The 17368-nt window shown below is 35.8% G+C and overlaps 1 protein-coding gene, 2 long non-coding RNA genes and 1 pseudogene across 4 annotated transcripts; 2 read left to right on the forward strand and 2 right to left on the reverse strand.

Annotated features, from left to right (window-relative positions):
- Positions 1-1626: 1626 nt before the first annotated feature.
- LOC139191289 (uncharacterized) lies at positions 1627-2781 on the reverse strand. The gene is made up of 2 exons (XR_011575281.1): positions 2264-2781; positions 1627-1952 (listed from the first exon to the last, which is right to left on the reverse strand). It is a non-coding gene; the product is annotated as an uncharacterized lncRNA (long non-coding RNA).
- A 1203-nt stretch (positions 2782-3984) lies between these two features.
- Positions 3985-6476, forward strand: LOC108171074 (late embryogenesis abundant protein 46-like; annotated as a pseudogene).
- Positions 6477-6956: 480 nt separating this feature from the next.
- On the forward strand, positions 6957-8146 carry LOC139191562 (uncharacterized). Of its 2 annotated transcripts, XR_011575623.1 has the most exons (4): positions 6957-7067; positions 7272-7483; positions 7597-7664; positions 7908-8146. It is a non-coding gene; the product is annotated as an uncharacterized lncRNA (long non-coding RNA). The 2 variants fall into 2 exon arrangements; XR_011575622.1 differs by lacking the exon at positions 6957-7067 and having other exon boundaries at positions 7151-7483.
- A 5550-nt stretch (positions 8147-13696) lies between these two features.
- Positions 13697-17102, reverse strand: LOC103430994 (zinc finger CCCH domain-containing protein 36-like). Its single transcript, XM_008369141.4, has 3 exons — positions 16755-17102; positions 16080-16140; positions 13697-14751 (listed from the first exon to the last, which is right to left on the reverse strand). The coding sequence occupies exons 1-3, from the start codon at positions 16828-16830 to the stop codon at positions 13992-13994; spliced, it is 897 nt and encodes a 298-aa protein (XP_008367363.3). The 5' UTR covers positions 16831-17102; the 3' UTR covers positions 13697-13991.
- Positions 17103-17368: the final 266 nt, after the last annotated feature.

Genomic DNA, 17368 nt, shown 5'->3' on the forward strand with positions numbered 1-17368 from the left:
AGTTGCATGTTAGATATACGTTCTATGTTGGAGGTTCCAAGTAGAATATGAATTAGGAAAATCTAACCTTCAAAGTGGCATGTGTAGATCATAAGTAATTGGTAAAAGTGCATAGGATTGCTAGGTGATGGTGGAACCCTAGTGCTTTCTTAATTTGATTTCTCTCAAAACTGTTTTCTTTTCCTTCTAGTTTTTAATATTGCAGATTGTCTTATTTTTATTAATTAAATTCGCTTTTAAATTTAAGTAGGTTATAAAAGCAATCATCTCAATTTCTACTTTACAATAATTAATTGGAATTTGGTTTGTTTCGAATTATTTAATAATCCCTGTGGAGAACGACCTTGCGAGATCCGTTTATACTACAACAACCTTGTGATTCTTGCAAGTATAATAGGAGTTTTTAGACTATTCACATGAGTAGTAAAATCCCTATCAATTACAGTCGTCTGCCGACTCATCACATTTATCTCAATTTCCAAAATTTCTACAACAATTTTAATGTTGCTAATGTCTTAGGTATCATCTTCAAACATACTATTCTCCTTCTGAAGGGGATACTCAATGTCCCCCTTTGAAAAATATGTTTCTCCTTCTTGAAACTAGACATTTGCAATGATGTATAGAGTTTGGGTAGGAGGATGAAAACATTTGTATCCCTTTTTTGTATCAGAATAACCCAAGAATACACACCGGAGAATGGATCAAACTTCCCTCGTTGATGTGGATAAACATGTACATAAGCCACACACCCCAAAGACACGTGGTTCTAAGTTTGGGATAGATGGAATGGTGAGAAGGTGGTTAAGTGTTTGGAATGGTGTTTGATATTAGAGAGTACTGGATGGTGTTCGATTTATGAGATATGTTGCAGAACACAGTGCCTCCCCCCAAAACTTATGATGCATGTTGGCACCATATAAAGATGCACGAACCACTTCTAAGAGATGTAGATTCTTCCTCTCTGCTACACCATTTTGTTGAGGTGTATAGACACATGTGGTTTGATGAACAATACCATGCTCTTGCAAATAGTTATGCAGAGCATGATTGACATATTCTCCTCCATTATCAAACCTGAGTGTCTGAATTTTCTTGTCAAACTGAGTTGCAACATATTGATGAAAAATATTGAACTGGGTAGGAACTTCACTCTTGTGTTTCATTGGAAACACCCAGGTCATTCTAGTACAGTCATCTATAAATGTCACAAACCATCTAAATCCAGAAGTGGTAAGAATTCTGGCAGGACCCCAAACGTCAGAATGAACGACCATGAATGGCACAGAACTTTTATTTAATCTTAATGGATAGGAAACACGATGACCTGCTACACCATTTTGTTGAGGTGTATAGGCACATGTGGTTTGATGAACAATACCATGCTCTTGCAAATAGTTATGCAGAGCATGATTGACATATTCTCCTCCATTATCAAACCTGAGTGTTTGAATTTTCTTGTCAAACTGAGTTGCAACATATTGATGAAAAATATTGAACTGGGTAGGAACTTCACTCTTGTGTTTCATTAGAAACACCCAGGTTATTCTAGTACAGTCATCTATAAATGTCACAAACCATCTAAATCCAAAAGTGGTAAGAATTCTGGCAGGACCCCAAACGTCAGAATGAACGACCATGAATGGCACAGAACTTTTATTTAATCTTAATGGATAGGAAACACGATGACTTTTGGCCAAAATACAAATTTCACAATGGAAATCGGATTCTTTGAATTGGGGAAAAATTTCAAGGAATAAAAGTTTAAGATAACCAAATGAGGGATGTCCTAATCGCCTGTGCCATAACCAAATCTTCTTTATTCGGGTTGATTCGTCTCTGCTTACATGATGCACTTGACTTAATCTATTGCTGCATTCTTCCGTTAAGTCCAAATAATATAGTTTGCCCCTTCTAGTACCACAACCAATCACGGCTCTGGTGAGCAGATCCTGGAAAAGACAATATAGTGGCAAAAAAGAAACAAAACAATTAAGGGAGTCAATTATTTGAGAAACAGATAAAAGATCGTAATATAGGGATGGTACAACTAGGACATGATCAAGATTGAGTGAGGAAGTCAGTGAAAGAGAGCCCTCTCCGGTAACCGGAGAGATTGAACCATTGGCACTGGTAATGAATGTTTGGTTGGTTGTTTTTAGTGAGTGAAGAATGTTAGCATCAGATGTCATGTGATATGTGGCACCTATATCAATAATCCACAATCTATTACAAGTATAAGCGAATGTAGAATTAGATATACCTGAGGTGTTCAAGGCTTTTGGGACTTGGTCAGATGAGTTAACATCTTGAGAAGACTCAGAGGTGGTGAATGATGCTCTGCTGGATTCCTTCTTTAGTCCTTTGTGAACCCATCCTTCTGGATAGCTAATAATCTCATAACAGCCTTGAATAGTATGATTTTTCAATCCTCAAAATCTCACCACGAATTTAATCAAACTTGTTGTCTAATCCTGCAAGAAAAATATAGACTCGAAGTCGCTCAATTTCTTGCTGCCTTGATAAGATATCATCTGGGTCCTTCATGTTAGTAAGACTAAGTTGATCAAGTTCTTGAAAAATCTCGGTGAGATTGCTGTAATAGTTAGCAATAGGAGCTCTATTTTGCTTCATGGTAAATGACCTTTTATAAAGATCATAAATTTTGGCTTCATCAGAGCCATCTGAGTAACTCTTTTTAATGGCATCCCATACCTGCATGGCTGTGTCGTAACGAATGAACCGCTTCATCTGATTGGGTGTCATAACATCAAATAACCAACTTTTGGCAATTTTTAGCTTGCCACTTGTTATACAGTAAGTATGTGACTGCAAGCTGCTTGGTATCACCGGAAAGATGCCCATGTTTTTCTCAACTAGCAATTTTCATCTCTATGACTTGATGCCATAGAGATTAATTGTTCTCATCAAGTTTAATTCCTGCAGAGAAATTAGAATTATCATTTTGAATGGTGACCACTTGTGTGGTGGAGTTTGATTCACCTGGTGTGAAGGACTGAATTGGTGGGTCTGATACTTCATCATCAGTAGCCATTGTATAGGCTTAAGATCAATGAAGTTGAAATAAAAATAAAACTTATATGATGATTGAGATATGATATGGCGGAAGCTTTCTTCTGTTTTTGAGGTTCAAGAGTCAGTCATGATCGACTGCTCTAATACCATCTCAGAAATTGTAATAAATTTCATCGTTATTTGTTTACAAGAGGGAAGTCCTCTCTTATAGAGGGCCAAAAACTACACAACTAGTCATAACAAGTGGACAAGCCAAATGATGATTACATGAGGAAAACACCGAAGAGAAAAATAAGGAGAAAAGGAAAGCAAAGCAAAGTAATGATGGCTAGCTATAAAGTAAAGTGATGATGGCTAGCTATAAAGTAAAGTAATGATGACTAGCTAGAGAAATAATTACAAGTCTATTGTCTATACCAATAATGTCTAGCAGCTATTGTTGACAAAATGAATGTCACCCTCTAATATCTTGACCTCTGGACACCTATTTAACACGCACCTAACTCCAATGGGGGAGACGTAAATATTAAAGGAAGGAAAAGAAAACACAGAAGGCTTCGTCTCCAGTCGGCATCAGTGTCCCCCAGCGCTGAAAACTGGGTCGTTATCTCCCAAGACACGGCTACACCAAACATTTGGGTCCGGTGGGGAAGGAAACCAAATTCAAACCCTCATTCAATCTCATATTTTAGCATATATTATTACGCGTGTCTACATGTGTCGACAGATGAACCGTGATGCTTCTCTCCAGCCTCCACCTCAACTATGTGTTATTACACGTGCGGTAACCCCAAAACTTCCTCTAAACCCTGGTATTCGAAGTGCAGCTCCAGCATGTAAAGATGCTCCACCCCTAGAGAGAAATTCAAGAGAAATTACTTTTACTGGAAATTTAGGAAAAAAAACGAAAGATTAATGGAGTGAAAAATGCAAAGTGGGAAGAACGCGATGGTGTCGATGAAAGAAGCAGCTGCTTATATAGCAACCTCTGCTAACTCTGACATGTAAAATACCAAAGCCACCGTGCAAGAAAAGGTTGTACATACATTATACATACATACATGCATTATAGGTTTTCATTTATTTTACTGAAAATATGACTTTAGCCACTGAAACTCAAGTTTCTTTACATAAAACCCGACATAGTCTTTTTACCTGAATAAAACCCAATGACTAGGCTCCACATAAGCAAATTCATTAATTCTATTTGCCTTTACACATTTTTCATTTTTTAGATGCCTAAAACACCCCTAATTATAGTTTTAATGTATACATTAAATTCTACGCATATTTGAAGGGAAGGATTAATGAAAAAAAAATGCATTAATGTTTAAAATCATTGCATATTAATATATCATAACAAATTGTATGTTAATGCTTCTGGAAAAAAAAAAAGCACTAATGTTATACTTTCCTTAAGATTTCATAATTGTTTTTCAAATTTGCATAAAATTTGACAATTTTAATTTAATCTTGTCATTTTCATACCCAAATGAAAATCTGAAAAGGCACTACAAAATTTGTCCAATAATAATACATGCAAAATAATGTACTTATAAAGTTAAAGAAATGTTATTTGATTCAACAGAAATTTATCTATATTTTATATAATAATATAGGTGAATCATTGCACAAATATATATTAGGAATAAAATGTGCCCAATATATATATATAATGCATGCAAATAATTCACCTACAAATAAAGGAAATTTGGTTAAAAATAATATATCTACTACTTTCAATTTTCCTTCTTTTTTTTTTTACAAACATAATGTGCCTATAATATAATTTACCTATTGTTTAATCAAATAAAAAAATAATGTATCTACTGTTTCATTTTAATGGCGATAATTTGCCTTGGTATAGTTTTTTCGAAATAATTTAGGCACTATTTAACTTGACCAAAATAATGTAACTACTATTTTAATTTACCTACAAAATAAATGCTATTTGATCAAAATTAATTTACTTAGTTTACATATAAATATAGATAAATTATTTTTAACACGCATATATAATAACAAATAAAAAATGTCTAATGTATGTAATAATCTATGTAAAATAATTTACCTACAACATAAAGAATATTAAATTGGTTTGTTTTTTTATCAAACAATATTATTTGATGGAAAATAACTGATTATACAAAGGATTTTCTTTTTTTCATACGAAAAATGTGCCCATAATTGTTTATGAATATGGATAAATTTGTGATACAAGAAAGGAAAATTTTCATATGTTGCTAATATTTGTGATACAAGAAAGGAAAATTTTCCATATGGGGTTAATTGCTAATCATAATTAGGGTGAGTAATAATATTTATTGACATAATTAGGGTTTTGTGGCATAAGTTGTAAATATGTTGTAATAATTGGTTACATATTTGTTTACATGGTAGTCTATTTGAATTTTGGGTTTTATTTGAATATTTACTATTAGGTGAGTTTTTGTTTGGAAAATAGGAGTTTCAAGGACCTTTCTCTAAAGAACCCATTATTTTATTGAGTTTTTTAAGTTAATCACTTTGTTTACTACTATAAGATTTGAGCTTAATATCAAGAAAATCTTCACAAAGGCTCGTCTCACAGATACGTCATTTGTGAGATGATGTGACACTTCCTTATAGTAACAAAGTGGCGGAGATTGGACGATACTTTAATTATTCTTTTTATCAAACACCCCATAACATTTCCTGAATGTTCAAGGCTTCTATCATTTCTGTATGATTTGCTTTCTCGTGTGTTACACGTTATTTTTGTTCTTATTTTCTATTGTGATTTTTACATATATATATATATATATATATATATATATATATATATATATAGGTGGAGAAGATGAAATCCAGTGACCCAATTGAAAAGGACATGGTGGCTAGAAAGAAAGAGGAGAGAATAGTCGATGCCGAGATCAATAAACGTAGTACTGGTTTGGTACCAAGGTGCTTTTATAAAAAGTGGGTATAAAAAAAGCTGAGCTCAAAAAGGTTTTTGATAAACACTTAAAAACAGCTTATTTTCACAGTTTTGGGTGAAAAAAAAAGCTGAAAACGTGAAGCAGCAAAAATGAGTTTATTCTTACAGCACAACAGAAGCAGTTTTTTTTCAAATTACAGCAATAACAACCAGCCCGTAATGCCATGGAGCAAAACGCGGCAGCTAGACAGGATGCGTCAGGGGCTACCGGCTAAACTGCAGCCGGTGCTGGCACTGGTACCCACACGTATTCTACGATTGGGGCCACAGGGCAGCCGACTGGAACTCACCAGATGTGGGCACTGCCCTGCCACGGCACCGGTCAGCCTGCATGCCAAGTGACGGAAGGTGCGGTGGCGCTCACCCTATTGGAATCAACACGGGTACGGGTCGGACCACGGCCCACAACACTCATGTTGGCGGGAATGCACCTAACTATGGGACTGGTGGGACCTGTAATTGAGATTAGGGGTGGGTTCAAAAAACCGAAAACCAAACCGGACCGAGGCCGAAAAAAACCGAACCGAAAAAAAAAATCGAACCGAAACTGTCAAACCGAACCGAACCGAATCTGGTCAGTTCGGTTTCGGTTTTTGAGGTTCGGAAACCGAACCGAACCGAACCGAACCGATATAAATATTTATTTATTTATTTTCAATATTATAAATATTTTAGTCATACAATCATAACAAAACATAACTCGTTGCCAAGTTGGTTTCTGTGAAGCTTTTCAAACTGCAAGGCATGGGTTCGAACCCTCATGCCTTTAGGATTTTAGAGAATTTTTTAAATTTTTTTTGAGAAATCTACAAAACCCTTTTAACCCTAGCCAGCCACAGCAGCCACACCTTTTATTTTTTTTCATTCTTCTCTTCTCTCTCTCGTGTTAAATTCTTTAACCCTAGGCAGCCACAGCCGCCGCAACACCCTTTAACCCAGTAACCCTCTCTCTCGGTCTTCAACTTCAATCACTCTCTGTGAGAAAGTCTTCAAGACCAAGTGCGCTCAGTGCCATACCGTCGACTCGTCGAGAAAGGCACCGGTCACAAGCAGGGTAATTTCATCTTCTCTCCCTTCACTGAACCTTGTTTTTCCTTTTATTTTTTAGCTTTTGATTTCAATGATTTATTGATTTTTGTTTGGATCTGACAATTATAATCCCTTTTTTGCATTTGGTTTTTGGATTTGTGTATTTGGATATTTGTTTCAATTGTTATTTGGATTACTGATTCGATCTCTGCTACGTGCCTCTTTCGAGGTCGTTCCCGTCATCTCACGTCGTCTCGCCCCCAGCTCCGTCTACCGCAGCCCCCAACTCTACCGGAAACTAGTTGAATAATAAGTGTTTCCGTTTACTGAAGATATTGTGTAACGCAGAGTGCAAAGACGAATCTTAATGTGGAGCAAGTTTTCTTTTCGATAGCAAGAGACATAAAGCAACGGCTTGCAGATACCGACACTAGGGCTGAGGTATTTCATTTGCTTTCCTGGTTTTGTATTAAAAAGATACAATCTAAATTTATTTTTTCGAAACTCGCTTGTTCAAGGATTTGAATGACTTTGGTTTTGTTCCGGCGTTGTAGGTTTGGCTGAGTCAAATGGTTATATATACATTGAGGCAAATGGTGGTCTAAATTAGCAGAGGACTTCAGTAAGTTTGACTCCTCGTCTTGTTGATCAGTGGATGAATTTCTGTATGACACAGTTATACATACAAATGTCCTTAGCCTTTTGTTTAAGTTCTAAAAGGGTAGGTGGGGGTGAAGTTGGTTGGTTCTATTATATGTTTCAGTCTGTTTGAACACTGGAAATAATGTTTTTATTGTCATAAAGGTGCAAAATTTGTGATTGTTAATTCATAAGCTGAAGGAAAATTATGTTTGTTTGTGCTCAGGGGTCGTCAAAGGCAGGAAATCGTGATTGGATATCGCGATTCATGGTCTTCACCTCTGGTGTTTGTTGGATTGCTGGTTCATGGTCGCCGGAGCTTGCTTCGAAGGCAGCAAGGGAACTAAGCAGCTAGGCAGCTAGGCTTTCAGTTTTTTTCTTTCTTTTTCGGGCTTAACCCTTGGGTTGGGTTGTTGTGCTGGCCCATTTTTTTGTTTGTGTTTAGTTGTGGGCTTTTGATATGTATGTAAGATTAATGAAAGTTTACATTTTATAAAAAAAATAAAAAATAAAAAATAACCGAACCGGACCGAAACCGAACCGAAAAAAACCGAACCGAAAAAAAACCGAACCGAAAAAAAATTAAACCGAACCGAACCGAACCGAAATTTCGATTCGGTTTCGGTTTTGGCAAAAAACCGAACCGTTTCAAACCGAACCCAGCCCTAATTGAGATGGACTCTTTGTTTTTGAATTATGGGCCTTGGTGTGGGCCTAAAAACTTTTTTGTCGGTCAATGTGTAATATGTGGTGTTTTTATAGGTAACGGTTTTGGTCGGTTGAAGTTGTTTATCTTGATATTTGCTTAGTTTTTAATTGTATAAAATTTGGAGTCTTTGGAGTCACTAATTTTGGTTTATTGATTTTATCATTTTTTGGATCTAGATTATGTGGCTAGTAGTTTGTATTATTTTCTTTCTGCTCAGAGCGATTTAGAGCGTCCCGTTCCCCTACCATCGAATCTAGATGGAACTATGAAATACTAAATCAATCCAGTTACAAACATATCCTGCATAAACAGCCCTAGAAGATGAGTAGATATAACTGCCTATGGTCCTAAAAACTTCGGATTAATTAAGAAATCATGTGAGCTAATCTTCTGTCAATGTATGTGCTTTATATTTACATGGGTTCCTAGAGTAGGATAATGATAGCAAGAGTGGTCTACTTCCCCACCTGAAAATATTTTGATCCAATATCTTTTCAAGTCGAATTGAGATATTTTGAAACAAACTTTCAAGGTTGATATAACTGATAATTACTTGTATGATACGGTTAATAGCACCACGATGATGTCTCGTGTTGATAATTTAAGACTTGTATGCTAATAATATGAAGACTTGTGTTTTTCTTTTTTTTTTTCATATATCTAACGCTATTGTGGCGATATATTTGTATCATACAAATTTCTCTTTGATAATTAAGAAGGTGGAAAGTTGAAAACTCACATGTTTAACATTTTAGTTTCCACTCACTTAGATTTTAAAATAGGAAAACTAATGAAAATGATTTGAAAACTTTGAGTTTTAATGATAAGGACAAAATAAAGAGTAAAGTGAATAGTACCAGATTTGACTTTTTAGTGTAAAAATGTGGTTTTTTGTTAAAGTGAATAGTACCGTGGGCTTTTCGTTAAAACTCCCATAAAATTGAATACTTATAATTATTATAGTTAGTTTATTGTGTAATTGAACTCAAATTTCCTAGTTTGTGGGTTGTTTAATAAGTGGTGGCATAGGGAAGTGTGACAAAAGCCATACATTTGCTTGGTAGGTGGTTGGCACCTCTTTTATTGATATAGCTTCATTAAGAGCTTACAAAACTCTTTCTCAACCGTCTTCCGAAAAGGGGTGCGACTATGTTGAAGAGATAATTATTTTAGTTGCAAAAATATCTCGACAGAATTAAATATATGACAATCTATTATCATTTTTCACATGCTCCAGGAAATTTAGAGTAGGTGCAAATTCTCCCAATTTATGTAATTGAAAGGATCCTCTTATCAATCCAGAGATCATTTTGATTTCATTAGTAATGAGGATTCAGAATATCTCACATTGATCAATCAAAGAGATATTCAACAACTAAAAGTGCATTATTTTGATTGGCAGTTGAAAATAGATCTAGAGAGTTGCTTACTCCAACAAGCCTAGGTGGACTTTGTCTAGCTCAAACTAGCCGAGACTCCTATTCTAGGTAGTGTTTTTTTTTATAGTCCTTTGATCTTTACAAACCCCTAACTCATTCATTCACTTCGAGATGTTTGTGTTCAATATTCTCCCTCTAATTAGGGCGAGAGTTTCTGCAAAGACAATGTTCAAGACAATTCTGGATGCCCTCAAACAGAAACCACTAAACAAGTAAGGGACAATGGGCAGTATTTGTGGATCGGGAAGACCAACTTTCATTCAAGGAAGCAGACCGTTGATGATAGCAGGCCGGGAGGAACAGATGCTACTGCAATTAGGTACTTGTGATAAAACTATTATACATATTGTACTTGAAGGTAGTCTGAGACAAAATATTGTAATGATATATTTTGTAGTGTCAATAGCAAACTATTGATCCTTCTCTAAAATCTTTACAGAATTAGAAACTTGCGAAATATATATCAGCTTATTTTATGACTTAAGCATCTTTAATGATGTAGGCAAACAAAATAGGGCATGGCAAGGTGGTCACTCAATTGTTTTATAGAAAAAGTGTCGCTTTAATGAAATAGGCAAACCGAGTAGGCAAAATTTTATTTTATTATTTTATTTAATCTTATTTTTATCTTTTATTTTTTTCTTCTATTATAAATGAAAATGTGGAGCCGATTTGCCTATAATGTTGAAAGTAGACAATGCTGTCTACTTTGTGGCGGTAGGCAAAATTTGCTTACCCAATTAACTACACCATTAGAGTATTCTTTTACGTACGTGACTCATCAAAATAGGTTTGCCTACTTCATTAGAGATGGCTATTAAATTGAATACACGTATTATTGTCATAGTAACTTGATGATGATAGATTTTTTTTGTGAAGAAAAGTTTAGGGGGAGATCTACTCTCACCACCAGCGTAAAGGCATACCCACAAACTCAAGTAGGAAGGACTTATGCGTGGCACCTAACTATCAGCTGCCATCGATATGAAATGAAAGATTTATCAGTGTTGTGGAAACACGGCTTGGTACACCAAGTGCTTCAAGCAGTTATATTATTCAGTTATATTATTACACTTAGTGTATCGAGTCGTGGTGTTTGCATACCGAAAAGTTTATCCTTGATAATGGTGGGGATTCTTTTTAGTGGCTTTTATGAAAGAGCATTTATTCTTAAAAAGAGTTTTTATTCTCTTCTTTACTTACATTAAACCAATGATTATAATTCATTTAGTATAGAGTGGTCAAGTTGTCAGTAGTGCTAAATTGCTAATACAAAAGTCACAATGGTACAACATATGCCTTCTTCTAGTGATATCCTTAAATATTCTTGGGAAATACTCCAAAACGGGATAATTTCTTAATCTTGGGACAAAAATAGGACAAACCGGCTATGCATAAGCCATGCACACCATGCACAAGATCGAAATTACTAAAATACCCACATATAAATACTAAAAATCATCAGCCCATTGCATCATTGTTCTCATTTGGAAGAGAGGGATGCCGAGAGAGCTCTGTGAGCTCTGGGTTTTTGGATTGAGCTCGGATCTCTGAGCTTCGATTTCGAAAAGATGGAAGTCCAAAGAGAAGCGAGAAGAGTGAGCTGGGTTTTGGGTTGACCTCATACCTCTAATTTCGAACAAAGGGATGTGAGAGAGAGGTGAGAATAGTGAGCTGGGTTTTGTATCGTATTTTCTGTTTTGGCTGGAAAGTTCCATTTTTTTCGACGACTAAAGCTTCGGCAAGCATCGAATGATAGGGTGTTTAGTTCTAAGTTGATTCACAATGGTTTATGGAATAAATGGGTTGTTTGTAAGATGAATTAATACTTAGAAGTTAAATTAGGGTTTGTGTTTCATGTTCGGGCTTATGGGTTGTGAAATAAATTTCAAGTTTTGACGTGCTTCAAAACTGGGATGAAACAATTTCTGGTTCAAGTGTTCAATTGTAGAAATTTGTGAATTTTTTTTCGTAATGTGCATGTGGTGTGCATGGTTACATCTTAATATGAAAAGCGGGAATGTTCTGATGCATGTATGTTGGCCTCGAAATTTAGCGAGTATGACCACAACCTAGTTGGCCTCAGTGAAAAACAAAATTACGAAAAAGCTTAGAGGACGTTAAGGCTCATGCATGTCCATGAAATAACGACAACGAGTATCATGTTTTTCACGTGCACGGTTAAGCGGTGGTTAATATACATAACAAGACTTTTCAAACTATCACTATAACCTTATATACGTAACAATTATGTTTTAATTGTATCCACTATACCAATATGTTGCCGTTAAAGTTTCTCCCGTTTTGTGCATATCATGTGCATGTATTGTACATATTATACGCATATGGTGTGCATATAGTCTATATGGTGTGTATTTACATCTTTGATACTCTTCGCATTAACGTAGTTTATTACTTTTTCATTTGATTCATAAGCAAGCCCTGCAAATACGAAAAAAAGCAAACGAGTTCGTGAAACAATTTCCTTTGAACCCAATCAAATTTGATACCAAATTCAAATTAATAAATCTTTGATTCTTCATATAAAGTTTATGATCATTTATCTGATTGCGTCATTTTTCTGATTTCGAAGATATAGTTGTGAGCTATGAGTTTTTGGGTTGAGCTTAGATTTGTGAGCATAACATGTGCATATCGTGTACATACAGTGTATAAGCGAGTTTATATGAAGAAAGGGAACGAGTACGTGAAACAATTTCGTCCATATCCTTCTCTCTTCCTTCTTTCCACTCTGATTTCTCTATTTTCCCTCAAATTTATCTCTTCTCCAAAAGACAATTGACATTTAATACATTTTTTCATTTAATTGCAGCAAAAGCCAAACCCTATTTTAGTGCTTGTAAATTTGGATTGAGAGAGGGAGCAGAGGGAGGGAGAAGACCGATGAAATGAAAACCCGCATATAAATCAGAGAAATATAAAAAATAAAAAAAAAACAAAATTGAAGAATTTAGGTCTCCTCCATGAAACAACAAACCAATCACTTCAACTCCAAAAACCCATCAATCAAAAAATCAAATTAAGCAAACTCAGTTCACAAAACCTACAAGTGAAAAGGTAAAAATCGAAGATGGGTGGGTTCGAGAGAGAGCTCTTGTGCATATTCAAAATGTAGAGAGAGAGAGAGAGAGAGAGAGAGAGAGAGAGAGAGAGAGAGAGAGAGAGAGAGAGAGAGAGAGAGAGAGAGAGAGAGAGAGCGCTTGGATGAAGAAGATGGGTGGGTTAGGGTTCTTCGAACTGTAATTGGGCAATAAAGATTTTTTCTCTCTCCTCTCTATTCTCTCTACAAAATGAGAAAAGAGGGCTGAAATTTCTAAATAACCCATTTATATAAGAGGACAATTTGGTCATTCAAGGTGTACGAAAAAGGGAAAACTAATGAAAATTGCTTGAAAACTTTGAGTTTTAATGATAAGGGCAAAATAAAGGGTAAAGTGAATAGTACCAGGATTGGCTTTTTAATGTAAAAATGTGGTTTTTCGTTAAAATGAACAGTACCGAGAACTTTTTGTTAAAGTCCCCTAGGAAAAATCCTATTTCTGCCTGATTATTATGCATGTCGTGTGCGTATTCAAAATGTCTTATTTATGACCCAAGATTAAGAAATTATTCTATTCCTGAGTATTTTCCTATATACTTTTGGTGGTCTTTGGTAGGCTTTTTGATATTGTTGCCTGTCCCCACGATCATACCTAAGATTACTGAGCTACAAGCTTATAGTCTCTCTTTTTTGGAACCGAATAAATTGGATAAATCAAATGAAAATCGAACCACCGTGATACAAGTCATTTTCATTCACTTATGGGTTGCTTTGTAGCAAAGCTTCTCTTTTACTTTCCAAGCCAATGAAACACGACTAAAATCCTATTACCTTCTTCAAATCTCATCAAAATTACCAACATTTTTGGACCCAAAAAAGGTTCCTTTAACCGAGTTTTAACATGAGCAAAATGTCAAGCACATTAAGTAAAAACTTATGCCTACAAAGCTACACTAGCAGTAAGCGCCACCAAATGCTCACAAAAACTATGATATCATAATCTTGTTAATTCCTCTAGGTAGCATCGCACATCGACAAATCAAAACAGCTCTCCCACTAGTATAAGATCCTGACTGCAAGAAAAAGAATTTCAAAGAGCACTCACACTCCAGACTTCCGCAATTCAGCAGCCCCGTGTGCAAAGTGACATCTTTCTCCAAAGGTGCAAGTCCCCTTGGTAAAATTATCACATAGTTTCGTCTTATAGTTACTTCCTGGAGGGGCTGGGGCTCCTGGGCCTCCTCCTCCTCCTCCTGGAGCCTTACCAGGGCCGGAGATTGAAACAGTCGCAATTAGCTCGCTGACCATGGCACTAGCTTGCTGAATCTGTTCAAAGGTCCCCTCCAGTTCAATGTTCCTGAGATTGGGATTTGACTCATGATCCCGGATTGAAAGCTTGGCTCCCGTCTGACGACAAATCTGCTTTGAATGTACACCTCCCTTCCCAATAATGGCTCCTGCAAGTGATGCATCCACACTGATTTTTGCAGTAGATGAGGCACCAAAGCTGGATGCAGGGCGTGCCGCGTGTGGCTCCATCCAATTACCCATACGGCCTGGACCAGGTCCCATGGCACGAGGATCATCGTGGGTCTGAGCAAGAGGCTTGCCAAGTTCCCACTCACCATGAGCAAAATGACATTTGTCACCAAATTTGCAGCCTTCAGCAGAATTATATTTATTGCATATGCGCGATTTAACTCCAGATGAATTGGACCCATTGGAATTGGATGGTGGGCCAGAAATGTTCCTAGGTGGCAGAGGGGCAGGCGCAAGATTCATCATCTGAGCCACGGCATTGTAACCTCCAGGAACATAGTGCAGGAAGTGGCAACTCTCGCCAAAGGGACAGCCAGCAGTGCTGCAATCAGAATCATGGAGTTCTCTAATCAGATGATTGTAAACAATTCAATTACTATTCTCTACAAACACACATGAATGCTCAGGCCAACAGTGGTCACTAAAATTGAAGATAAGAAATAAGATTTCACAGTACAAAAGTTCTTCCTAGAATTGTCAAGGACTGACACAGTATCACTGTACAAGTAAATATGAAGTCACACAAAGTTTTAGATGACAGAAAATAGTTGACCACACAAATCTCACATACACCCTCCATTTGCACAAAAAATCACAACTCCAGAAACCTGATACCAACTACATTGAGTTGAGAATAAAATTCAATCTAGATTCATACAAGACAACTTCAGGAACATATATATACATATTGATTCTAAGATGAATTATTAGTCAAAACTCGTGAATTGCAGGCACACATAAGATGATTTTGATTTACAAAATCTGGTTCCTAGATTCTTGAGTATTATTTAACTGATTAATAAAATTTATGGCTACGATTACAAATCGTTTCAGAATAATTGCAAGGCAATATATACTATTTGCAAGAATCATATAATTCAAACTCAGTACCTATAAATGAGAAAAAAAGACAGTTACTAAAAGACCCGAGACTCTGTAAGACCGTAAAGAGTCTTAATCAACCTTCCCACAATTCCCATTGTAAAGGCACAAAGATGAAGATAAAAGAAAGAAAAGCCTCTCAGTAGAAAATATGATTTGGAGCTAATATTGAAACAAATTTTTTTTCCTCGGACAAGTGCCTCATATCATTGTGACTGAAATATGTTATTTATGAGCCAAGTTTTCTATGTGATAGGAAGAGAAAACATCATCATATCTAACCAATGTTGCGGTCAAGAGCTTAAACAAAAGGTATGGGAAATTAACTCTCAATTTAGCAAAAAAGGGTTGGTACAAGTTATGATATTTGAGTTGTACGGTACAACAGCTTTGAAAATTTACTAAAATCCAGAAAATGTATCATTAGTTTATATCTTACCAAACGTTTGAGATAAACTGGGAACATTAATTGAGCTACAAGATACAATACAAATCATTTACATGCAATGCTCAATCTCACTATATTTTCATTAGCGCAGAATGTGGTCTAGTGAATGGTTATCCATGTAGTTCATAAATGTATCAGTTTGCTGTTACATGGAATTTGTCAACTTCAGTAGACCAAAGCGAAGTATGTACCTGTATAACAACTATGAACTCCCATTTCATTAGTGCAATTATAAGATTTCATTTTGTAAAAGCTTATAACTACCTCAAAACGGATAAGATAGATTTCATGATATTTACTTGGATGAGAAAGATTTGAACCTGAAAAATTTGGTGCATGGCTTCGATTTGCTTCCTACACCAGTTGAAAAGGACTCCAATTCTGTTACAAAACATTAATTACTTTATCTCAGTTACATTTTCTCCTGATCCTTAATCCAATTGTTGTAGAGCATCTCAAACTCATTTGAACCAAAGAGACACAAATATTAGCAAAATTAGTTTCACCTGTATAATCCTAGTCCAAATAATCCAAGTACAACATGATGTTTATTTAACTAGATTAACCATCAAATTCTAGACGATTATTATTTTGTATTAAGCATGTTTAACTTACGTAAAGGACCTTGTGCACATCCAAAGCAACTTCATTTGAAGGACACAAACTTGGGACATTGTAAAAGAACACAAACTAACAAAAACATGAAAATTCAGAAATTACCAAAATTTAAGCAAAAGCCAGAAACAATTTCACAATATCACACCAGCAGAACATACCACACACTCTAAATCTGAATACATACTGATGAACCCAAGTTGCAAAAAGAAATAACACTCTAGTAAATCAGGAATCTTTATACAGCAAAGGGAATTTCAAGCTTCAGAAACTTTCTTAGCAACCAAACAGAAAAAGAAAATAGTAGAAATACTACAGCAAAAAAACAGTAGATTCACCAAATTCACAAGAAACAGAGTGAGAGAAAGCAAAGAGCGAACCTTGCTTGTTCTTCTTGAAGCCGCCATTAGAGTGAAAGCCGCCACCTTCATGCCGCCCTCTTTTACGAGTATCCATTATTCTAGAACCCAGATCGAGATCCAAAACGAATCCAAACCACTACAAAACGATAACGGAGAAAGCACAGAAACAATGAAAGAATCCCTAATTTGGTGGTACAGAGAACCCTAGGGAGAGGATTAGTGATGACGGAACACAGAGAGGTAAACCCTACCCCAAACCCTAACCCTAGAAGAAGGGTTTTGGAAGAGGAAGAGCAGCAGCTGCTGGAAGGATAAAAGGAAGAGGCTTCGAAAACGAGAGTGGGAAAATCCAGAGCTTTCGGATATTATTTATTATATTATCAACTTATCTTTTATTTAAAAAAGTCAGGATATTACATTAATAAATATGAAATTTTAACGAAAAGCTCGTGGTATTATTTACTTTAATGAAAAATCATATTTTTACACCAAAAAATCAAGGGAACTTTAACGAAAAGCAGCTAGTATTGTTCACTCTAACGAAAAACCATATTTTTACACTAAAAAGTCAATCCTGGTACTATTCACTTTACCCTTTATTTTGTCTTTATCATTAAAACTCAAAGTTTTCA

This window comes from Malus domestica, chromosome 14 (assembly GCF_042453785.1).
Source record: "Malus domestica chromosome 14, GDT2T_hap1".
Taxonomy (NCBI): domain Eukaryota; kingdom Viridiplantae; phylum Streptophyta; class Magnoliopsida; order Rosales; family Rosaceae; genus Malus; species Malus domestica.